This window comes from Takifugu rubripes, unplaced genomic scaffold (assembly GCF_901000725.2).
Source record: "Takifugu rubripes unplaced genomic scaffold, fTakRub1.2, whole genome shotgun sequence".
Lineage (NCBI taxonomy): Eukaryota > Metazoa > Chordata > Actinopteri > Tetraodontiformes > Tetraodontidae > Takifugu > Takifugu rubripes.
Window position 1 is genome coordinate 47,911 of NW_021821638.1, and position 24,931 is coordinate 72,841.

The 24,931-nt window shown below is 43.3% G+C and overlaps 1 protein-coding gene and 1 long non-coding RNA gene across 3 annotated transcripts in view; both read right to left on the reverse strand.

Annotated features, from left to right (window-relative positions):
- The window catches only part of LOC115248523 (uncharacterized), a 46,507-nt gene extending 22,236 nt beyond the window's left edge, over positions 1-24,271 (reverse strand). The window contains exons 1-4 of one of the 2 annotated variants that reach the window (XM_029832301.1): positions 24,223-24,271; positions 23,429-24,115; positions 21,135-21,260; positions 275-318 (exon numbers count right to left, since the gene is read on the reverse strand). In XM_029832301.1, coding sequence (XP_029688161.1) covers positions 275-318; positions 21,135-21,260; positions 23,429-24,115; positions 24,223-24,271 — 906 coding nt within the window. Of the gene's footprint in view, positions 1-121; positions 180-274; positions 436-21,134; positions 21,261-23,428; positions 24,116-24,222 lie in introns of those variants that run through there. The other variant, XR_003887359.1, reaches the window with a different exon arrangement.
- On the reverse strand, positions 13,195-13,865 carry LOC105419132 (uncharacterized). Its single transcript, XR_966018.2, has 3 exons — positions 13,710-13,865; positions 13,599-13,642; positions 13,195-13,522 (listed from the first exon to the last, which is right to left on the reverse strand). It is a non-coding gene; the product is annotated as an uncharacterized lncRNA (long non-coding RNA).
- Positions 24,272-24,931: the final 660 nt, after the last annotated feature.

Sequence of the window (24,931 nt, forward strand, 5' to 3'; positions counted from 1 at the left end):
AAACCGGTATGAGTAAATACAAAATACTTAATTAGGTCCTGTGTTAACCTGCAATGACAACAAGACATCTGCAGCCTCACAGCAGAGTACACACATTCATTCTGTCTGTTCTGCATTGATCTGTTGGGCTGGTTGTTCCTCAAAGCTGCATAATGGAGGTTGTTTTCCTCTTGGTAGCCCTGGAGATATGTGATAAAGGGTAAGTTAGTGTGTGTAAATAAGGATTATTTATACATATAAATTTAAAAAAAAAAAAAATCAAAATTGTCTCCACCTCTGCATTTGCTGTGGATGAAGCTTGGAATCTTGATTGAGAGTCTGTTTTAAAACACAGGAAGACATTTTTTTAAAGTAATTTTCCCAGTTTACCTTTAGGAATTTTCAAAATATATTGCATCAGTTACCCAGAGAGTGATGACTGTTTTTCCTCTTTGTCATAAAAACTGAAATGGATAATAAAACAACCACAATAATGGTAAATATCCAGGCCGAACTGAGGAAATACACCAAAACAAGATGGTTTCCTTCATCTGTAACGAGATGCATCAGAAATTGTGATATCCGCGATGCCGTTTCAGACAATCATTTAAGTATTTCAACAAATTTGTCCTCTCACTTTATATTAAGCTAGTTATGATGTCATTACTGTGTAATTCAGGGAGACAATAGACATCACCAGTCATAATTTTTTTTATAAAGTAACAATATACTGTAGAAGCAGAACCTATACTGACATAACAGGGAATGAGTTAAAGTGATACTCACCCCCACGCACCAACTTGGTTCCATTTCCAAACAGAATTTAAAAAACTTATATGCCACACTAAATAACAGCTGCGCATTCTGGATTATTTACAGTCTTTTTCAACTTATGAATAGAAAACTGGTCCTTTTTAAACTGATAAATGCTGCACTTGTATCTGATTGGGCAGCTGGAGATGACTCGAGGGTGTGACATACAGGAAACACGATCACTTGTAATGTCAGATTTGCTTGATAAAATTGATGTTGGAGAAATCAAAGGAAGATTTAAAGGTTAAAAAAACCCACAAGAAAAAAATGTGTATTACCTTAAGAATAGGATTTTGCATCATATATAAATAGAATTCAATTTGAGTTGAGTCATAATGTGCATCATTTCTAACCAACCAACCAACCAGCAATCTTTCTTTTTTATTTTTTTCATGTTGCAGTAATGCATCCAGTGAATGCTCACTAATTATTATGACAGACAGCTTTTGGAAAATGATGCAGCAACGAGGGGTAGCATGGGCTCAAACAAGATTGTTCACGTAAGAGGGAGCAGTTTCAGGTATTAGTCTGTCGGTCAGCATGAATGACATGATCTTAATGTGGGCAGGTACAGTAGACCTCCATCAGCAGTGAGGTGGCATGGGCCTGCTTTCGTTGGACTATCTGAATTGGTGGAAATATGGGAGATCACCATGACTTGTATCAGCATTTGTAGGTTTAATGGCCTGGCTTTTCTGAGGTTGGATATGGCAAAGTGACGGGATGACAGGGAGACTGATGCTACATGATCACAAAACCTCAGATGGTCAACAATCATGACTCCAAGGTTTCAAACAGCCTCGATAACAGGCAGGGGCCAATTTTGTGATCTATGTTTTGATGAATGGATAGTTTTGCCAAGGAAAGAAGGAGCTCATTTTCACCATGGTTAAGTTGAAGGTGGTGGCCCTGCATCCATGCGGATATGTCTGAGAGACATGGTGAGATCTAGTCTGAGCCTGAGGGTTAGTCTGGGGAAAATGAGACACCGAACTGGGTGCCATGTGGAAAGCAGTGGTATAAAAGACCATGGGAGACCATGGGATGATTTGCCTGAGCAATGTTGCGTATATGGCAAAGAGCAGCAGCCCCGGCACCGATCCTTGGGTGACCCCAGTGGAGAACTAGTGATGAGCCAAAAGTTGATCATGCCACGACACCCTGAATGAATGCCCAGATAGGTACAATTCAAAACAGGAAAGTCAGAGCAACAGAGCTGAGATCCTCCATATATTCACTATTCATGAAAAAAGTTCATTTGATTGGCTAGCAAGAAGTGACACTGACTGCCCTTGTTTGGAAACCATGAACACGTGCTGAGTGGCTCGCACCTTGTCGAACAAGCTCAAGTCCACACGATGAAGATTACGTCAAAAGCAATTTCTTACGAACAATTTCTTAAACCACCTGGCTTCTGGGTTAAAGTTCTTGAATTTGGCTTAAAAGGGGGGGAGGGGTCTACTTAATTAGCAACACAAGAGAGATAAGCACACCTTTATTCACCATAACTGGAAAATGTTTGAAAGAGGGGTTGATTTTGCTCTTACAACAAAAAATTGTGCCCCCATTGCTTTAATTGCTGGTTGATGGGATCCTCTGAATATTCTTAACAATGAATTCCACATGAACCATTACAATAATAATATATCGTCCAAATTTCATCTTGCCAACATTAGCCAACATGCATGAAACCACTCTCTTGCTGCACAAATTTGGATGAAACAGTTGAATCCTGCTATGTTGTAGTTGATCATGATCCTCTTCTCTTGTGAAATTAACTGGACTGATCACAACAGAACCTTTCTTAAGAGAACGCCGCTACAATGGAATATATTTGGTTGTTACTTCTTTGTGGTCAGCTTTGAACAGAAACTCTGCGTAGACTTCCTGTCAGCAGCCACACAGACAAAGCACACGTTAAAGCTCGTTAGACTGAGAGCTAATCTTTTACTGGTAGCCACACTGATGGGGTTGTGTCATGCAATATGTACATTTACAAGAAACAGCTAAAAAATATAGTAAAGTATAGTATTGTTTGTCCTGATTGGGAAACATTTCACACTAACTGTTTAACACAAATGAAATCATAGCCATTCTGTTCCGTTGAAATGATACAGTAGAACCTTTGCTTTTGAATTTAAATATAACAGGCGTAGGTGAAATATCAGCATCACCATCTTTGATCCATCCATCCATTCTCTGCCGCTTATCCGGGGTCGGGTCGCGGGGGCAGCAGCCTAAGGAGAGAAACCCAGACTTCCCTCTCCCCAGCTACCTCCTCCGGCTCATCCGGAGGGATCTCCAGGCGTTCCCAGGCCAGTCGAGAGACATAGTCTCTCCAACGTGTCCTGGGTCTCCCCGGGGGTCTCCTACCGGAGGGACATGCCCTGAACACCTCACCAGGGAGGCGTCCAGGGGGCATCCTGACTAGATGCCCAAGCCACCCCATCTGGCTCCTCTCAACGCGGAGGAGCAGCGACTCTACTCCGAGCTCCTCCCGGATGGCAGAGCTTCTCACCCTATCTCTAAGGGAGAGCCCAGCCACCCTACGGAGGAAGCTCATTTCAGCCGCTTGTACCCGTGATCTTGTTCTTTCGGTCATTACCCAAAGCTCATGACCATAGGTGAGGGTAGGAACGAAGATCGACCGGTAAATCGAGAGCTTCGCCTTGCGGCTCAGCTCTCTCTTCACCACTACGGACCGGTGCAGAGTCCGCATTACTGTGGACGCCGCACCGATCCGCCTGTTGATCTCCCGCTCCATTCTTCCCTCACTCGTGAACAAGACCCCGTCTTTGACCCCATCTTTGATGACATACTTTACTATCTCATACTTTACTAGCTTTAGATAGCAAAGCTGCTGACGTCGATCCCAAACTATGGACACCATATAGGCCCAATTTTGTCCCATCAAAATTAATCTCATAAAACCTTTGGACTGTGGGACAAAGTCGTCTATCCAGAAAAAAACAAAGGTGACACGGGAACTCCACTCCCAAAGACCAAAATTCCTGAACCTTCCTTGTACAGATCTGATAAAGTGTCTGTCTTTGTGGTGGTTTGCGACACCTAACCACAACCACATTGCCTCTTATTAGAGTTGAGTACATTTGATGTGGATCTAAACTGAAAAACCTTTTTTTATTTCTGTCAATTTTCAAGCAAGACTCGAGCAGGCTGCCCTTCCTGTATTCAACTTCTGACTTGTTTTTCCACTAATGGAAACTTTAACTCTGAGGTTTGCGCCACCTTCACCGCAGCAGTGAAAAGTAAATGTGAGACGTAACATTCATGCTCAACATGCAGAATATTTATAGATTGTCTTTATGGACACTGAGTTGTTTTTGCTAAAGAGACCCATTTCCACATCCTCGGAAAAAATGTATCCAAAAAGTTAAATTAACTTAATTTCCTTTGATTTAACTTTGATATATAGTTTACATTTCCTCTTAGTTTTATAATTGATACTGAGTTCCATCATTAATGGGATTTTTTTTTTAACCCGACAGCAGCATAACAGAGGTCACCTCCATCATGGCTCTGTTAATAACACAGTAAAAAACAGGAGAAAAGGTTAGTTTAATAATAATTAATTTATTTACCAGGTCATATGATTCTTTCAAAATAGTCTAGCGATAAGTTACCGTGGTGTCAGCACCTGCAGAAACTGATGAGAGGAGGGCTCAGGACGCAGCCTGAGCATGTGCTCACTCTGAACATGTTTGATATGTGGGCTAGAGAATTAATTGGGAATTCAGTAAAAAGATCAGAATATGCGCAGCATTCACATTTGAAGCGATATGTTACATTTGTCAGTTTACGTTTTGGATGCAGCACCAGCAGAGAGGTTACTGCGTTCCAATGAAGCACACCGTGATTGTGGTCTGTATGTGCTTGAATTGTCAAAGCTGTGTTCAGATCACACTTCCTGAGTCATGCAGCTTGACAGCAGGAGGTTAGTCGCACAAAGGAAAAGCAGATCAGCTTAAACTAGTCTGTTAACTTCTTTGTACACTTCTACGCTTTATTTGCAGAATTATTTTCACTCTTTGCCCACATGCCCAATATTTGTGTGCAGTTAGCTACCTTTCAAAGAACAGTTATGCAGATTTGTTGGCTGACATGCAACTGTGGCAACAAAGACCTGCATTACAAAGGAAATGCTGTTTGAACAGTTGTCTACTGCAGCCACAAATTAGTTAAATAGACAGAGACTGCAGCAGGTATCAGGAGCAACGATTGCTTGTTGTACTCAAGTTGTATGGTGGAGATTCAAATGTCATGTAACTGTGGAAAAATGGGATTTTCTTACAGGCAGAATTAGAAACATTTGAGGAGACATCTTACCCTAAACCGATGACACACAAGAACTTTTCCAGTTAATTTATTTTGTACAGACTGAGAAAAGTACAAAAATTAAATACACTCATGAGGTGACCTTACAAACACTTGCACCGCCCTCTTCCTTTGTGGGAGTCATGTAAAACACAAAAGCCTTGAAAACGTCAGAGCCAACAAAGACCATCTAGGTCAAAACCCGTTTTGACATCCTGTACAAGAGCCGATAAAACCACCATGATGAACCTGATGCGAGTGAGCTTGATCAGAGCAGGAGCTCAGACACAAAGTGAGAAAATGATTTTCTTTCAACTCAGTTGGCTGCAGGATGTTTACACATCAACACAGGTGTTGGTGGGGAACAACTCATCTTTATTTTTTTCATTTGAAATAGAGAAAAGAGATTTAACAAAAACATTAATTAGGTATATATGTATGTGTATAGATGTATGTGTGTGTGTATATAAATATGTATATGTATGTGTGTATATACAGTATATATATAAATATGTGTGTGTTCCTCAAAACTGAATGTCTGTCAAGAATGACCTCAAGAACAACACAAATTACATTATATCTGTGGGTAAAACAGTGCTCCCGTAGTGCATTCACATCACCAGGGCAACATATCAGGTGTGTAACTGGTCATATGATGAACCGGTCAGAAACTGAATATTTGACATAAAAGACTTGGATCGTAACGGCGTTGAGATGAGCGAGCTCTGTGCATGGACCCAACATCTGGTTGGGAATTATACTGCACTACCTGGTGGGGCAACAGTTTCCTAGCGGTGGCTGCTTTAGCCTAAATGCATAGTCCTCGCATACTTGAGTAGGCTGTATGTTGGATAGACGAAAACAGAGTTATGGTCTAAGACAGAGGCATGAGAGGTCAAGTGCAAGAGAGTGTGACAGTGACAGACAGAGAGAGAGAGAGAGAGAGAGAGAGAGAGAGAGAGAGAGAGAGAGAGAGAGAGAGAGAGAGAGAGAGAGAGAGAGAGAGAGAGAGAGAGAGAGTTTTGACTTTTAAAGTGTACTTTATTTACAAGTGCTCTGTTCACATAAAAACAGTTAAAACCCTAACCTGTCCCTCAGAGCAGCCATGCTGCAGCCTTCATCTCCCCCTGCTCTGTTACCTTCACTAAAACCTCGTCATGTCCCCACTGCTGTTTAAAGGCTTCCAGGTTCTCAGTGGCTTTGTAGAAGCAGAACTCCAGATTCAGGCGCACCCTCACGTTCTGCTTCCACAAAGCCACCGCGTCACATGCCGCTCCATTTTTAATCTTGTCCCTCCTGGTCAAATAGATGGCAAGTTTAGCCTCACTTATTAAGAAATTTAAAATCTGGCATTTCCCCTTTTCTGCCCTCTTGTGTCTTGTGCCACAAATAAAAACAGCAGTGGTGAACATGACATTAAAAAGCCTAAAAACATCAGTTAAAACCCTAAAAAGACCCACCAGCCTACTGCACCCGGTAAAAACATGGAAGACACTCTCGTTAAAATCACAGAAAGGGCAGTTGCTTAAAGTGTTCGGATTTAAAATTGACAGGAAGGCACTGGTGGCGATGGCTCCATGCAATATTCTCCATTGGAGGTCACCAGTCCTCTTCTTGATAGGGGGCTTGTAGAGAGTCCTCCACTGAGGACTCTGTCCCCCCAGCCTGTCCTTCCAAACTGTCACCTCTCTGTTTTTCAGTTTGTCTTTGTTGAGTGTCTTCACAATGTTGGCGTATAAAATCCTCCTGTCCATGCTGTGGAGGGATCCTGAGCCACAGCCATCCAGGAGAGGACCCCCGAGGTCCAGGAGGTCCGGGTGCAGGTGGAGTTCAGGGAAATCGTCTGTGGGGTCAGTCTCAGCCTCTCCTCTCCCGTGAAGGAGGAGGAGACCCTTCTCTTTTGTTGATAGTCTCTGTTTCCAGAGGCCCAAGCTCCTCTGGATCAGACGGACCGACCGGACCCCCAGCGCTGAGCTCACAGCCTGGGCATCGGTGAGCTCTGGTCCCGCTGCCGCCACCAGCTGCTCCAGTGTCACCATCCTCCTTCTGATCAGGGCCTCCTTCAGCCCAGGGGTGGCACTGCTGCAGACGTCCAGTCTGCCACCACAGACTAACGGCTCCTTTAAAAGCCAGTGCAGAGAGTCGGTCTGAACAAAGCTCCATCTAAAGAGAGCACAGGATTTTAAAACACCCTGATAAAATAGAGGTAGCCCCCGTAACGATAAAAAGTTTAATTTAGTTAAAAACAGAGCAGCATCCAGCCCTAGGTTGTTCACACGTTTGAGTACACAGCTGGCCACACTCCTCCACACTAAATCAGGAGGCCCTCCGAGGAACCTCTGGACAAACTGGAGTCTAAAAGTGGCCACTCTACTGGCCAGGTGGATGAGGCCCTGGCCCCCCTCCTCCCGAGGTAAAAACAATACTGACTGTGGCACCCAATGTAGACGGTCCCAAAAGAAATCCACCATCTTTGACTGGACCTGGGCCAGCAGGCCCGACGGTGGATCCAGGCAGGCCAGCCGGTGCCACAGCAGCGAAGCAACAAGGTTATTTAAAACCAAAACCCTCCCTCTAAAAGACATGTGGGGCTTGATCCAGCTCCATTTATGCAATTTGCTGTCCACCTTTTCCACAATGTCATCCCAGTTCTTGGCTTCCATCTCCTTGGATCCGAGGTACACCCCCAGATAGCGAAGTCCATTCCTCTTCCAGGTCAAGCCTCCTGGGAGAACCGGGAGACCCCCACCCCAGTTGCCGACAGCAAGGGCTTCACTCTTTCCCCAGTTTACCCTTGCCGCCGACACTATGGAAAACTTGTTCGTTATGCGGTTTAAAATGTTGATGTCCTGCTGATCTCTAGTAAAAACAATGACATCGTCAGCATAAGCAGATAAAACCAAGTTTCCAGTAAAACCCGATAAAACCAAACCCTGAACATTTTCACGTATTTTGATCAGGAGGGGTTCCAGGGAGAGCGCATAGAGCATCCCCGACAGGGCGCAGCCCTGACGGACACCTCTATGCACCCTAAAAGGAGCACACAAGCCACCGTTGAACTTCAGGACACTCTCAATGTCACGATACAAGACCTTGATCATGGCTATCAGACCAGCGTTGAACCCAAACCTCTCCATGGTTCTCCACAGAAAGCTGTGTTCAACACGGTCAAAAGCCTTTTCTTGGTCTAAAGAAAGGAGACCAACCTGTGTTCCCAATGAACTGGAGACTTCCAAAACGTCCCGAATGAGGTGGATGTTATCCACCATTGACCTGCCGGGCACGCAGTACGTCTGGTCCCGGTGGATGACGTGTTCCATGGCCTCCCTCAGCCGGTTGGCCAAGGCCTTGGAGAGGATTTTGTAGTCCGAGCAGAGCAGGGAAACGGGGCGCCAGTTCTTGATGTCCTGCAGGTTCCCCTTCTTTGGTAGGAGGGCAATTACTGCCCTCCTGCAGGACAGTGGCAGGGAGCCAGAGTGAAGACTTTCATTGAGGACGTCCAGGAGGTCTTGCCCAACGATGGTCCAGAAAGCCTTGTAGAAGTCCACCCCCAGTCCGTCGATGCCCGGAGCCTTCAGGCTCTGCATGCTCTGAAGAGCAGCATACAGTTCTGGGACAGACAGGGGGCGATCCAGCTGACCATTGGCCTCTTCTGGTACCTGGGGCAGTCCAGAGCAGTATTCCTCAAACCGTTCATTGTTTTCTTCATACTCACTCCTGAACAATGAGGAGTAAAAGTCCACCGCCCTCCTTCGGATCTGCTCCGGCTCTGTCAGCTCCCGTCCTTCCTCCGATAGTAGGGAGTGGATGACCCTGCTCTGCCCACGCTTCCTCTCCAGGCCAAAGAAGAAGGTCGAGGGGGTATCCATCTCTGCGATGTCCTGGATCCGGGACCGCACCAGCGCGCCCTGTACCTTAGTGTCCAGCAGGTTGGCCAAGGCCGTCTTTTTTGTCTTGAGGGCCTCCAAACACCCTCGATCTCCTCTGGACTCACAAAACTGCTCCAGTTCCACAATCTCGGTCTCCAGAGCTTCGATTGATCTGGTGATGTAGCGGGTGACATTGAGAGTGTGCTGCTGACACAACAACCTGATCTGAACTTTGCCATGGTCCCACCACTGTCTTAGACAGGTAAAATCCTTCTTCCTCTGCCTAAAACCAGCCCAAAAGTAACTAAAAACCTCCTTAAAACCTCTGTCGGCAGTCAGAGTTGAATTAAAATGCCAGTAGGCGCTTTTGGGGCGAATGTCCCTAACTAGCACACAGCCTAAAACCAAACAATGATCTGTAAAACCTACTGGTAAAATATCACACTTTTTAAAAGTACTAAAATGGTGTTTACAACAGTAAAAGCGGTCGAGGCGAGCCAAAGAGATGGTGTCGTCTCTGATGTGGGACCATGTGAATTGTCTGTGGCTTGCATGCATCCTTCTCCACACGTCCACCAGACCATGGGAGCGGACCAGCTGCCTCAGAACCTGCTGGGAAACTGGATGCGGTTCTATGTGATTTCGATCTAAAACGTGATCTTCTGTACAATTAAAATCCCCCCCTAAAATCAACAAATCAGACGAGCTAAGATTATTTAAAACGTCGTTGATTTTCTCTAAAAAGAGCTTCCTCTCTGCACCGTTGTTGGGAGCATAAATATTAATAAAAACAACCGTGAGGTGACTAAAAGCAGCTTTAACTAAAAGGCAGCGTCCCTGAACGACGTGCTCCACTGTGACAGCGACTGGGTTAAATGACCTGGAGAAGAGGATGCCCACCCCTGCACTGACCGCAGTGCTGTGGCTTAAAAACACCCCCCCCTCCCACTCTCTCCTCCAGTCGGTCTCATTGCTGTCACTGCTGTGGGTCTCTTGTAAAAATAAAACATCTATTCTTTTGTTCTTAGCCGTTTCATATGCTTTGGCCCTCTTTCTTGCTTCTCTAGCCCCGTTAATGTTTAAACTTCCCACCTTAAAATTATTCATTAAAAAAGTGAGGGGTCTAAAACTACGATCTAGGATGGCTATTAAACCACTAAAAAAGGCACCACACTGAACAAAACCTCAATTGCACAACTCTCTTTTAACTTTTAAAATCAGTTTTCTTAATCTAAAAACTTCTTGGTCAGTAAAATCTGACTCCAGTTTATTTCTAAGATGATGTTTGGCCGATGTGTAAAATAACTGTTTCTCAGGGAAGTGATTTTCAATTTTAATCCCTTTTGCGTTTTTTGTGTTCGCAAGGAAACTCTTAATCATTTTTGCTGTGTATGGGCTCTCATCGAAGGTTCCGGGTTTCTGTGTGTGTGAGAGCTCGCTCTCATCAGACACACATTCTCCTCCATCACTGCTCTCAGCGAGCTCAGGTTTCCAGAAAGCTCTTTTCCCAGGCAACCGACTGGCCTTCGCGCCCACCTCCGCCAGTTCATCTTTCCTTTTCGGGCGTTTTTGTGGAACAGGAGTCCACGCAGCCTCCTGTTCCATCAACTCAACACCGTCATGCATCTGTCCCTCACCACCATCACCCACCTGCCCCTCACTACCTTCACCCACCTGTCCCTCACCGCCTCCACCCATCTGTCCCTCACTACCTTCACCCACCTGCCCCTCACTACCTTCACCCACCTGTCCCTCACCGCCTCCACCCATCTGTCCCTCACTACCTTCACCCACCTGTCCCTCACCACCTTCACCCACCTGTCCCTCACCACCTTCACCCACCTGTCCCTCACCACCTTCACCCACCTGTCCCTCACCACCTCCACCTACCTGTCCCTCACCACCTTCACCCACCTGTCCCTCACCACCTTCACCTACCTGTCCCTCACCACCTTCACCCACCTGTCTCTCACCACCTTCACTCACCTGTCCCTCCCCACCTTCACTTACCTTAGACACCACGCCCACCAGTGTACCATCAGGCTCACTCACCACCTTCTCACCTGCCTCCTCCTGTCCACCTCTCCCGATACTCTCCTCCGGTCCTGCCGCAGTGGCCCCCCCGGGCCCGCCCGGACTCCCGGCACCGGGCCGGTCCGGGGCGGGGCCTCGCCCCCCGGGACCGAGCCGGTCCCGGCACCGGGCCGGTCTGGGGCGGTCTCCCGCCCTTCGGAACCGACCGGCACCGAGCCGGCCCGGCCCGGACAGGCTCTAACTAAATGACCATCCTCACCACAGCCGAAGCACTTCATGACGGAGGAGGACGCGTACAACATACAATCAAATTCTTCCACCTTAACGTGGAAGCGCACGTTCAGCTCCTCCGCCCGGTTATTTAATATCATATAAACTTGTCTCCTATGAGACACGACGTGCTTTAGCAACGGGGACTTGCACCCCGACAGAACCTTTTTAATGGGCGAGACGATCTTCCCGAACCTGGCGAGTTCCCTGGCCAGGAACTCGTCGCTGATGAAGGGGGGTACATTGGACAGGGTGATCCGGGTGGAGGGCTGCGTCAGCGGCAGCACCGCCTCGAATCTCCCGCCAACGCTGATCCCCGTCTCCACCAGCCGGTTTGCCTGCTCCACCTTATCCACAAACAACACCACCGCCCCGTGCATTCGGGCGGCCGACTTCACGGACCCATGTCCGATTTTCTCCCCCACAGCGAGGGCCACCTCCTCCACGGTATACAGAGACCCGGTCCCCACCTTAACGCCATGCCTCCGCGTTAACCGGGAGAGGTCCCCGCTCCCACCACCAAACACCATGGCATCAGACGCCAACCAGCCAGACAAACCTGGCTGATTCCACCCGACACAAACCTCAAACCCCCAACAAAACCCACAAAAAACACCACCAACAACTAACCAACCCAATAAACCAACAACTAACCGTACACCATAGGGCGAAACCTCGCAAAAGTTTGAAAAATTCTCAGAACGAGAACGCTCTCAGCTCCACGCGCTCCCCTCACAGAGAGAGAGAGAAAGAGGAAGAGAGCTTTGCAAGACCATATTTACCTCATAAACCCTGCTTTATCCCTCCAGTCTCATTTGTGGCCATAACAGCAACTGATCTTCATGTTATTTACTTTTGAGCATCTGTTTAATACAATGATACAAAGACGATAAACGCCTTTTTATGTGTTCAAAAATCTTCACAGAAACCACAAACACAAAGAAACCACATAAAGTAGAAACTATGCTAAATTTCTTCCATTTTGGTTTGCAGCAGTAAAATATAACATCGGCAGAACTGTATGTGATAATGTCTGGCTTCAATTTTCACAGTTCCTCTTGTAAGAGCTAAAACTAATTAGATTTTTTTTTTGATTGATTTTATTGAGCTCAGCTGGAATCACAGAATCGTCTTGAGTTAAACTGTCCATTTTTGTGTGTTGTGTTTCTAAAAGTGGGAACTGCAATAGTGCACACTCTTACCTCCACTTTCTATAATTGCTTTTCACATCGCTCTGCACCAAAGTCACCAAATGTGTTGTGATGTGACACCACATGCACCTCAACCACTAATCAGGAACCTTTTAGAATGTTTAAAGGTTCCTTTTCCAAGTTTGAAAAAAAAAAATCTGCACAGACCAAATATTACAAGGATATCCAAAGACACTAACAATTGCATTTGTGTACGATTAAGTAATAGATATGGCTGCCATCATTTTCATGGGACTACCAGATTTGTACCACACACAGGTGGGATGATGTCTGTTGAGATGATGACTGTTCAGGATTCATTCATTTAAAGCTAAAGGCCTGATTGCAGAATCAGATCTTAATTGTATGAACATCTCGTTTATATTTCAAGTAATGTTGAGAAGATAATAAACCCTAAACCCATCATCTGAAAAAAAGTCAGAGTAGCATGGTCTCCAAAATAAAAGTGATATTTCAGAGGTTTCGATAAATTAAAATTGCTCTTACAATGTGTTTCCACTCACGAGTGTTTTAGATAAGAGCTCTGAGGTTCTTCAGGAATCTTATCTTGTGCGTCTCACATTTGCGGGTTTGCTGCTGAGACTCAGGCCCAGGTGATGTATACCAAAGTACATTAAACAGCAAAAATATTATTCATGCAAACTTGGCAGTTGAAATCACTTTATGTTGGCATGTTTTTAAAAAAAAGATATTCTCCTTTATTTAAGAAAAAAATACATTCTCGACAGGTTTGTATAGGTTGATCAAGCATTACATATCACTTAAAAAGTTACTGTATTTTATACACATTGAACAGATTAAGAATATGAACAGTATTAAGAAACAAAATAATAAACTCTTAAACACAACAATGTACATAATCATTCACCCAAAGCTGAAACATGTTTAGCGATGATGCTTTACTCTTCCGTACACACATTCTTCGTTTATGGCTCCCATCTGTCTCTTTGGTCTGTCGGTCATACTCGTCCGTAAAGCAGCATAGTGGAGAACATCCTCATTTGTGTGGCCCTTGAAACAGAAAATAGGAAATACCTATATGATGCACAGCAATCAGGATGTTTTTATTAATATAGATAACAAGTACCTCTTCATTTGTGGTAGGATCATCTGAATATCTCAAGATACTTCCTGAAACAAAACAAACCGTCATTGTGTCATTGTGTTTTACTTACTTTAAGTTCACAAAAACTTTTACCTCCACTGCGGCCGCTTTGGCTCTTGTAGATATTGCACAGTAAGACAGCCATGAAACTGGCCAGAATGGTGGTGAACGCCAACGCTTCACTCAGAATATACAGATTAAGATAACCATCTGCAGATTCAGAGAGATTAGATGATGCATTGTCTTATATTTAATTTCTTAGATGAAACCGACTCACCCTCCGCTCCAGGTAGCTTTCGGGGTAGCTTTAGAAAGTGTCCACATGTTACAACAGCACAATCAACAGCCAAGTTGTTTGCTGGCAAACTGCAGAAACAAGTGTTGTTTTTCCATGTGTAAAGAGCTCCTGGATCAGATTTTTCAGATGTTAAACACCGTGTTCTTGGTCAATGGCTCTGCCATGTGCAGTGCAGTTGAACCTAACAGCACCTTCTGACTGATTCAAGTGATATTCTGGTCTCTGGATAAAGACTGGGATGTTCAAACCTGAACCCTTTATGATGATTGTAATTCCATCTTTGAATTCAGGTTTTTCTGAAAAGCTACTAGCGCAGTAGTACGTTCCTGTATCAGAGTGCTGTAAATTGGCAATCATCAAGTGATTTTCTTCTTTCTTTGCATTCAGTGCAAAACGTGAATTGTTTTACAAATTCATCATAAAACTTTGCACTTTCATCAAAGGTATAGAAGCTCGACACAAGCCTTGGAAAGTCTCCCATTATTTCTTTATACCAATAATACTTTGCTACAAAATCAGATCTGATGAAACATTCCAAAGTTACACTTTCACCAATAGCTGCTGTAAAGTTTTTGTCTTTATCAACCATCAGAACAGTCATCTCACCTGAAAAAACAGAACAAACAAAGCTATGAATTATTTTGAGGGTTGTTTGTTTCTTTCCATATTAAAAATATAAATGAGAGCGCTCCAGTGCTAAGAGTCACCATATTAGATAGATAATACAAGAATAATAAATCACTCACCCATCTTCCCAGCAATCACACATACCAGATAGAAAACAAACGTAAATACCATTGTGTTGCTGTGCTGAATGAAACTAATTTTGTCCTTTCCTCCACTCAAGCCTGAGTTTACTGACTGGCTGTGATTAGCCGACCCAGTTTCTTTGTATTTCTTATTAAGGAAACAAGGGTATGAGTTTTTCTGAGACCTTGTGACGTGTTGATTTTTTTAGACGCACTCGTGGAAAAGTACGTGAAAAAACATACGAGGGCTTTCTGTTTGAATCCAAGAATGACACATCTGGGTTTGCACTGATCCTTGCAACTTAAACAGTCAATTTTTAGTAACAGTTTGGGAAAACATAATGCATCTGTATCAGGACTGGATGGTCAGGAGCCATTTCACAGGCAATAATTAGCAAAAATCACAGATCATAAACTCACAAAACATAATTCTAATGATCCTTTTACTTCTCAACTTCATATATTTCCCAGGCTTGTCCAGTAGAGCAATGCAAAGAGAGTAAAAATCATGTGTACATCAGAATATATTAATGCAAGTTTGTTATGATATGATTATCTGGGTAATTAAAGTCACTGTCAAGTCACGAGAGCATTGTGATTCAGAAAATTAAAAGCCATATTTTAAAAACCCTTCAGCAGTGAAAGTATCTTTGTTCTAAAAAAGAAATAATAAATCCTGCAAGCAAAGCAATAACTGAGTCCTGTCACCATCTGTTCTGCCATAAGCAGGACAATGCTGCCACTCCCGTCACTCTCTCCACAGCCTCATGCCTGACTTTCCAGCACTCATTCCTGGACTCATTTCCTTTTACTGACCCTTACTGTTCCATGTTACAACCAGTCTAGGAGCTCTGAGCCTAACACAAACCCCCAGCTTCCTCAAGGTCTAAGTGACCAATGACACAAAGTTAATCAAACGTTAACATGGGTGATCATTTATACCAAGGATCATTCCAAAAATCAAAATTCAGAAGGTTTTATCAGCACAAATATCCTCAGAGTGATTTTTAGCCAAAATAACAATCAGAATCAGTCCAACTGAAAAGAAACAACCAAAATGTTCCCTAACAGGCAATAACCAAAATACATTCCTTAACCTACCTAACTTCAAAAACAGGAGAAAACAATATAAAAAATGTGGCCGTGCACTTTTACACATCACAGTGATTCAAAACACATCCGAGGCCCACTGGATTATTGAGGAAGTTGAGGAGCTTGCAGGTGGCAGCAATCTTCTGCTTTAAATTTAGTCCCTCCTGGACAATCCACCAATTGGCAGATACTTGATCTTCGGATGACCAATCCAGCATCTGGCACAGCACACATCCAATTGCATAACTTAACATCTGTCCCAGCCCTGGCCACTGTCTGCTGCCTGCCTGGTGATTTTTCATTATTGAAGTTTACTTCTGCAATTTGCTATGGGCCTACCTGCCATTCATCCTGGTGAACAAACATAGGACCTTAGATGGGTGATCCAAAATGAGGTTCAATATGAGGATTGGATATAAAAGTGATGTCAAAAAGGTGAAAATACTAAAGATGATTACAAGCCCATCAAGGACCATGGAGGCTTTATTGGAAGGAAGTGGAAGGGGTTTCAGCAAATGGGCACAACATAAAGCAGCAATTTGTAGGCCATCGAATATGCGGCTGAAAATGGCAATCGAGCAGCTGCAAGACATTTTAATGTCCTGTGGGAACAAAGCAAGGTGGCCCGAGCTGGAAAACCGAGTGAAACAGTTGGTCGTTCACCGTTGTTCTCGGCTGCCACGGAAACGGACAGAGCACTGGATGACGGTAGGCGAACACTCCTTCACAAAGACTATGAGGCAGCGGCGGGCAAGTTATGCCACCATATGCGGGTGGATTGTAGACACATGGGCTATGATACCATCTTCATGTATTGGAAGAGCTTTCACAAAATCAATGCTGAAGCGGAACCGGTCGGTGAGTCTGATTCAGATGATGAAGAAGAGGAATTCGGGATGTTGGACATTGAAATAGTGCAGCTGTTTAATTCAGATACAGAAGATGAAAACTTTGATGGTTTTGTGGCGGAAGAATGAATATTTTGTTCAATAAATGTGATGAAACTCACCATTTTACTTCCGTTGTCATTTTTTACTGTATGTTTTAGCATGCGTCTAATAATACGGTGCACCTTATGTATGTTTTAAAAACAGATATAGTACCCGCAACTGAGACTGCGCCTTTTATTACAGTGAAAATACGGTAGTTCAAAAGTGCCATAATCATAATCTTTTCAAAGATTATGATTATGCCATAACCATAATATTTGTAAAGATTATGCTTTATGATTATGGCACTTTCTGATCAGTAATCACAACATGATGAAAGTGGCACAACACAAGGGGAGACGCACATGAGGTGAACTGACACAGGGGTGGCACGGTTATGTAGGGGCTAAAATGGCTGCCACAAAGCAAGAAGGTTCCTGCAGTCAGGGGTTTTTTTTTGTGCAGTTTGCCTGTTCTCCCCGTGTCCATGTGCATTGACATTAGAAGTGAATGAGGGCATGAACAGTTGTTTGTCTTTGTGAGTTAGAAGTGGGATAAGCGGCCACCTGTCCCCTAAAAGGGATAAAGAAGTTGAAGACTGATAGAGGGATGGACAAAAATCCCTTGGCCAGTTTTTTCACAATTCTAATAAAACTGTTGAAGGTCTTTTGTTGCAAAATAAAATTTTAATTGATTATATCTTAACAATGGCAGCGGTGACTGCTTTTCATCATGCTGAATGCTGATGCACCAATTAGGAAGCTAACCAAGGTCTGCAGATTCAAAAAGCAACAGACAGATGTCAAGGTTTCAGTTGTATTGGGAATCTTGAGCAGGTAGTAATTTTTAATTAAATCAAAAATTAATATTTGTATTGTGTTCAATTTTGTTATCTGTTTTGTTAGTCTTTATGCCCCAAGTTTCACAAAAAAAGGTCAAAAAGGTCAACAAAGAGAGCTAAACATTTTCTAAACTGCTGGCAAGTTGGATCCCAAATAAGCAAAAATCATTCCTGCAGTTCCGGGAAGGAGAGACCACGGTGGACACAGCAGGAGTACGCCAACCATTTGGATAATACTGCCCCTGCCTTAGCATTTCTATGTATCCAAGACATAGCCTGCTGCTGTTTACATGGTCATGATCACATAATGGAGCATTTGTCTCATCCAGTGGGTGTTTTGGTCAACTTAATAGTCCGATGGATATGAATGCTTATGAAAACCATTGTTGCAGCTTTTGACTTCACAAATTAAGGACTGCAACAGCACGATACAACCTTTGTCTTCATAAAATGAATATAAATATATGGAGGTAATCTATCATTTGTTGACATGGCCAGAAAAAACAACTTTATTAGGAAAACTTTGTTTCATCGAGACTGATAAATGATACAATTGAAAATGTAGAAACTGGTATGAGTAAATACAAAATACTTAATTAGGTCCTGTGTTAAGATGCAATGACAACAAGACATCTACAGCCTCACAGCAGAGTACCGTATTTTCACAACCAAATGGCGCACCGTATTATAGGGCGCACCTTCAATTAACGGCCTATTTTAGAAATATTTTCATACACAGGGCGCACCGTGTTATAAGGCGCATAGCATAGAAATTGCATAGTGCCTTTGGTTTCATGACGCGTTCACTAGATCGAGCTGCGCTAAAAGGACTGTCAATAAAACAGTCAGATAAGTCAGTCAAACTTTATTAATAGAATACAAACTGACATTCTCACAACTCCATTCACTCCCAAAATGAATAAACAGCTGTTTTATTATTTTTCCCGAGTGACGTAGTGTTTTCGCGTAACACAGTTCGTTTAATAACAGCGAGTTATAACAGGCAGTGCAACATTTTTATCACAAGTGGATAGTGGAGTTTAATAAATCTTCGATTTAGTGCAACATTTTTATCACGTAGTACCGTTGCGGTAAATCAAACGTTAGTGCAAACACAATATACGGTAACTCGAACTCTCGAAGTAGTGCAAAGCGATAGCAATATAACAATAGCAATATAACAGCGTTGTTCAAACGCGAAGAAACACGTAAAGCTCACTTTATCAGTTCATTCCTCATCCAGGAATCCCTAGAATTCCTCTTCTTCGGTGTCCGAATTGAACAGTTGTGCGAATACGGCGTCCAACATGGCCGGCTCCGTCTCGTCAAAGTCGTCATCAGGGTCGGTGTCGCTGGTGTTGTCTGGCATTTCAGTGACAATCCCTGCCTTCCTGAAAGCTCGGACCACGGTCGATGCCCAGGCATTTACGATCCACTGGCCGATAGTGACGTATGACGCTCGGCGCCGTCTCCCCGTCTTGGTGAACATGTGTTCGCCGTTCGTCATCCACCGCTCCCACGCAGTTCGTAGTCTAGCTTCGAATGCCCTGTTGACACCAATATCTAGCGGCTGGAGTTCCTTTGTTAATCCACTTCTTGCTTTGTTTCCTCGGAAGCTCCGTTGAGTCTTCTTTACCTGGCGCAGGTCGTCTTGCTGCTTCCTCCACTTCCGCACCATTGATTCGTTCACGTTAAATTCTCTTGCCGCTGCTCTATTTCCGTGTTCAACTGCGTGACTGATAGCCTTCAGTTTGAACTCTGCGTCATAAGCGCGTCTCTTGCAAGGAGCCATTTTGGGGTCTTTACAGACAGAAATGGGTTTGGGACTGAATTTACTGCTGTTACCTCGGCCACGCCTACTGACTACGGTGGCCGCCATTAACCAATATTACCGTAATCCATACAAAAGGCGCTCCGGGTTAAAAGGCGCACCGTAGATTTTTTAGAAAATTCTAGGCTTTTAGGTGCGCCTTATAGTCGTGAAAATACGGCGAGACCACGGTGGACACAGCAGGAGTACGCCAACCCTTTGGATACAAGCTTTGTCTTCATAAAATGAATATAAATATATGGAGGTAATCTAATCGAAATGGCCAGAAAAAACAACTTTATTAGGAAAACTTTGCCTCATCGAGACTGATAAATGATACAATTGAAAATGTAGAAACCGGTGTGAGTAAATACAAAATACTTAATTAGGTCCTGTGTTAACCTGCAATGACAACAAGACATCTACAGCCTCACAGCAGACTACACACATTCATTCTGTCTGTTCTGCATTGATCTGTTGGGCTGGTTGTTCCTCAAAGCTGAATAATGGAGGTTGTTTTCCTCTTGATAGCCCTGGAGATATGTGATAAAGGGTAAGTTAGTGTGTGTAAATAAGGATTATTTATACATATAAACTTAAAAAAAAATAAATCAAAATTGTCTCCACCTCTGCATTTGCTGTGGATGAAGCTTGGAATCTTGATTGAGAGTGTTTTAAAACACAGGAAGACATTTTTTTAAAGTAATTTTCCCAGTGTGGCGGGGTGGAGAGAGGTGGAACGGTGGATGACAACGCCACCTGGGGAATTTCACCCCAGGAATTAACCGGAAACAGGCACGCGCAGATACGGTTTGGTTCCAGAGGCAGAGACAGGATTGAGGGTTAGGCAGTACAATTTTATTAAATCCAACTTAACACCAAAATAACTCGGCTGTACAAAAATCAACCAAAAGGGGGTGGACAGGGCCGGGGCCCCACCGGCAGGTGAAACTCAATTAGGGGAAATAAACAAACTAAAAACACCTGTGCTACTACAAACAAAACTACACACGAAAGGTGTGGTAAAACGCCCTCCACCAGGGGTTGGGTCCCCGCCGTGGCCCGCAGCACCTGTCCACAAAGAAAAGAGAACAATTAAAACACTGTTAAGAGTCTAGAAATTGAGAGCAATAGCTCCGTGGTCGCCTCGGCGGCACCACTACGTCTCAGCGCCGTCCCTCGAGCAGAGAGAGAGAGAGAGAGAGAGAGAGAGACAGAGACAGAGACAGAGACAGAGAGAGAGACAGAGAGACAGAGAGACAGAGAGACAGAGAGAGAGAGAGAGAGAGAGAGAGAGGTAGTCCGTGCTGACTGTTTGGTGGCGCCACCACTCCGTGAAGGGTTCCCGCTGGGGCAACGCGACCCACCGACGCCAGCCGGCAGTCAACTGCAACAAGGACAGCGCCATTAACCTTTATCGACAGAGTGCGGGGAAGTCAGTGACGCGCATTGCTGCGCCTTACCTGCCCAGGGTAAACTAGCGTGCGTGCCCTCACGGCAAAGCGCTCTAGGTGGAAGGATGGCGGGAGGAAGCACCAACCTTCTTGGCGCTGCCAAACAGCATACTCGCGCTGTGAAACAGTTTGTTGGTCGAACCGCCCAGATAAGCCACAACCCCGCCGTACCGTCGAAGCGGGAAAAACAACTAAAGTCAGCTGGAGGCAGTGCCTTATATAAACCTTTTCTCCCCACCCACCAATTAAGGCACTACCTCCATAGGACACCTGTTCGGAGGGCAGGCCACGCCCTGCCACATCAGTTTACCTTTAGGAATCTTCAAAATATATTACATCAGTTACCCAGAGAGTGATGACTGTTTTTCCTCTTTGTCATAAAAACTGAAATGGATAATAAAACAACCACAATGATGGTAAATATCCAGGCCGCACTGAGGAAATACACCAAAACAAGATGGTTTCCTTCATCTGTAACGAGATGCATCAGAAATTGTGATATCCGCGATGCCGTTTCAGACAATCACTTAAGTATTTCCACAAATTTGTCCTCTCACTTTATATTAAGCTAGTTATGATGTCATTACTGTGTAATTCAGGGAGACAATAGACATCACCAGTCACAAATTATTTTATAAAGTAACAATATGCTGTAGAAGCAGAACCTATACTGACATAACAAGGAATGAGTTAAAGTGATACTCACCCCCACACACCAACTTGGTTCCATTTCCAAACAGAATTTAAAAAACTTATATGCCACACTAAATTAACAGCTGCGCATTCTGGATTATTTACAGTCTTTTTCAACTTCAAGGATATTTTTTTGTTAAATAAGAAACATGCAACGGCTGCAAGTTCTTGTTGGAAAAGTCACCACCAATCTCTTTGGTTTTAGTGACATTTAGCTCCAGTCAGTTGTTGCACCAATCAAAAACCTGGGGAAATAAAGCCCTGGGAGATACAGCCTGTGGCAGATACTGACAGCAGATACAGCAGGACCATGTGTAAAAGGGGTGGTTTTGTACGATAGCTTGGCTGCTTTCATGTCATGCTTAACTTCTCTATTGACTTCCTTCTTCTCAGAATCAGAGCATGTGAAAAAGGAACTTTTCTTTTTGCTAAGGATTTCCTTGAGCTCCTTTTTATCCTTGTGTGTCCCTGCCATGGCCTATCACCTAATGCATATGGCCCCAGACCCTGCTGCAAGACAGACTCATGTCTCTGTTTTATGTTTGGACGATCTGGGCCCATAGACAAAGTCCCAGCCATTGGTCGCGCACCAATGTGCTCCAAACAGAGGCCTCGGCCCCCTGGTCGCTAAGTGGGATATGCTGTTCCTAATTGATAATGTCTTTGAGATCTGTGCTTTATCTGGCCCTCCACCTAGTACCCTTTTCCCATTGGAGGCCTTATGAGGGGCAAATTAAGACGAAACAGATTCTGGGATGTTGAGGACACTTAAGCTCCTCCACCATGATTCGTTGGTAGTTGGAGGACAAGACAATCAAGTGTGTGTTGGTTATTTTCTCCTTTATTGTACCAAGGATCCTGAACATCCTGAACAATGTAGAATGTACACAATGAATCAAATATCTATAAATCTACAGGATATCTAAAATTGTTGAAAATGGTCATTTTTCTATTCTACTGCTTTACACTGAAGTAAACACATTCAGTCCAGGTATGTTCTCTGTTCATCTTCTTCTTCCACAAAACAGAACCATCTGCATCTGGACAATCCTGTAAATGACAACAATGAACTCAGTGCCTTTTGAATATTTAATGAACGACTTTATTCTGACTAATAGAAAATACCTTTGGTTTGGACAGAGGTGAGAGTCTTACATGCGATTCTGAAAAATAAAATGGAATGTTAGAAATGGAAAATTACTATCTAAAAGCAGACCGGAAGTGTAATTAATCATACCTTTATAATTGCAGCTGTGACTGTAACATTCATTTATTTATTATTTTTAAGAATATTCAAAATATATTACATCAGTTACCCAGAGAGTGATGGCTGTTTCTCTATTTCGTCGTATAAACTGAAATGGTTGATAAAATAACCACGATGATGGTAAATATCCAGGTCGCACTGAGGAAATACACCAAAACAAGATAGTTTCCTTTATCTGTAACGAGAGGCATCAGAAATTGTGATATCTGCGATACTGTTTCAGATAATTATTTAGGTCTTTACACATATTTGTCTTCTCACTTTATATCACGGCAGTTATGATGTCGTTATTTTCTAATTCAGCGAAACTACAGGCATCACCATTCACACATTATTTTATAAAATAACAGTATTTAAAGAGAATCTATACTGACATAACAAAAATATGAGTTAAAGTTATACTTTGACCACAAATGTTTTTAATGTGCTGCTGTGGTGTAAAATTCAAACAGCATAAATTTTATTACTGTATGAACTTAGAACTTAAGGTTCATGTTGCTATAAATTGCTCTATGTGTTTAAACATAGAGCAATTAAGAAATTAAGTTACATTTTGGATTTTTTTTTTTAACACTGAGGTCATGTTGGCTTTATTATTTTTACAGGCGTATGGAAACAATCTGCACATAAAATAGCACTTTAACAGCTTTTGAATAAAATGATTTCAAAACTCACTCACCCTCAAACACCAGCTTGGTTCTATTTCCAAACAGAATGTGTCCACATGCTGCAACAGCACAATAGTAGGTCCCAGTCTGAGAAGTGTTCAGGTTCTTCATGGAGAAGCTGTAGAAACAGGTGTTCGTTTCCCTCTCACACTGCTTATTCCTGCCTGTATGGCTGTACATGAGTCGCAGTTGAGATGGTCCAGAGTTTCTGAACCAGTAAACAGTGTGATCCCCATCACAAGTCCACCCAGTATGTACTGTACAATTCAGCGTCACAGAACCTCCTGCTTGGATAGACTGTGATGCTGACTGATCTATGGTCAACCCTGAACCCTCTACAATGACTTTATAACCTTCTGTAAAGTCAAATACTGATAAATACTGATTTACACAGTAATAGGTGGCTGAGTCTGATAACTCCAAATCTGATATTGTCAGATTAGCTCCTTTGTTACCAGGATGTAGTTGGAAGCGTGGATTGGTTTTGAAGTCATTAACAAATGTCCAATCTTCGCTTAATATCCAGTACATACAGATCAGAATCGGCTTCTCTCCCAGAGTTTCTTTAAACCAAGAGATCTTGGTAGAAACATCACCTCTGTGAAGACACGGCAAAGTCAGGTTCTGTCCAGATTTGACCAAGATATAATTGGTCTTCCAATTCAAAGATGGAGAAAATTCCATTGTAGCTGTCTGAGCTAAAAACGAAATACAATTAGAAATGAACACCGTTTAATGTTTAAATCTAGAATTTTGCAAATGATGCCATAAATAAACAAAATACAAACAAAAAAGAAATCCTCACCAAATTTCTCCAAACATATCAGCCAGAAGATCAACTTTGCAGATGTCATCTTGCTCGAAGTTTTGGGCTGAGTGAAGAGAAGACTGGTCCTTTTTAAACTGATAAATGCTGCACTTGTATCTGATTGGGCAGCCGGAGATGACTCGAGGGTGTGAGATACAGGAAACACGATCACTTCTAATGTCAGATTTGCTTGATAAAATTGATGTTTTTGAGTTGAGTTATAATGTGCATCATTTCTAACCAACCAACCAACCAACCAGCAATCATTCTTTTTTATTTTTTTCATGTTGCAGTAATGCATCCAGTAAATGCTCACTAATTATTATGTCAGACAGCTTTTGGAAAATGATGCAGCAACGAGGGGTAGCATGGGCTCAAACAAGATTGTTCACGTAAGAGGGAGCAGATTCCGGTATTAGTCTGTTGGTCAGCATGAATGACATGATCTTAATGTGGGCAGGTACAGTAGACCTCTATCAGCAGTGAGGTGGCATGGGCCTGCTTTCGTTGGACTATCTGAATTGGTGGAAATATGGGAGATCACCATGACTTGTATCAGCATTTGTAGGTTTAATGGTCTGGTTTTTCTGAGGTTGGATATGGCAAAGTGACGGGATGACAGGGAGACTGATGCTACATGATCACAAAACCTCAGATGATCAACAATCATGACTCCAAGGTTTCAAACAGCCTCGATAACAGGCAG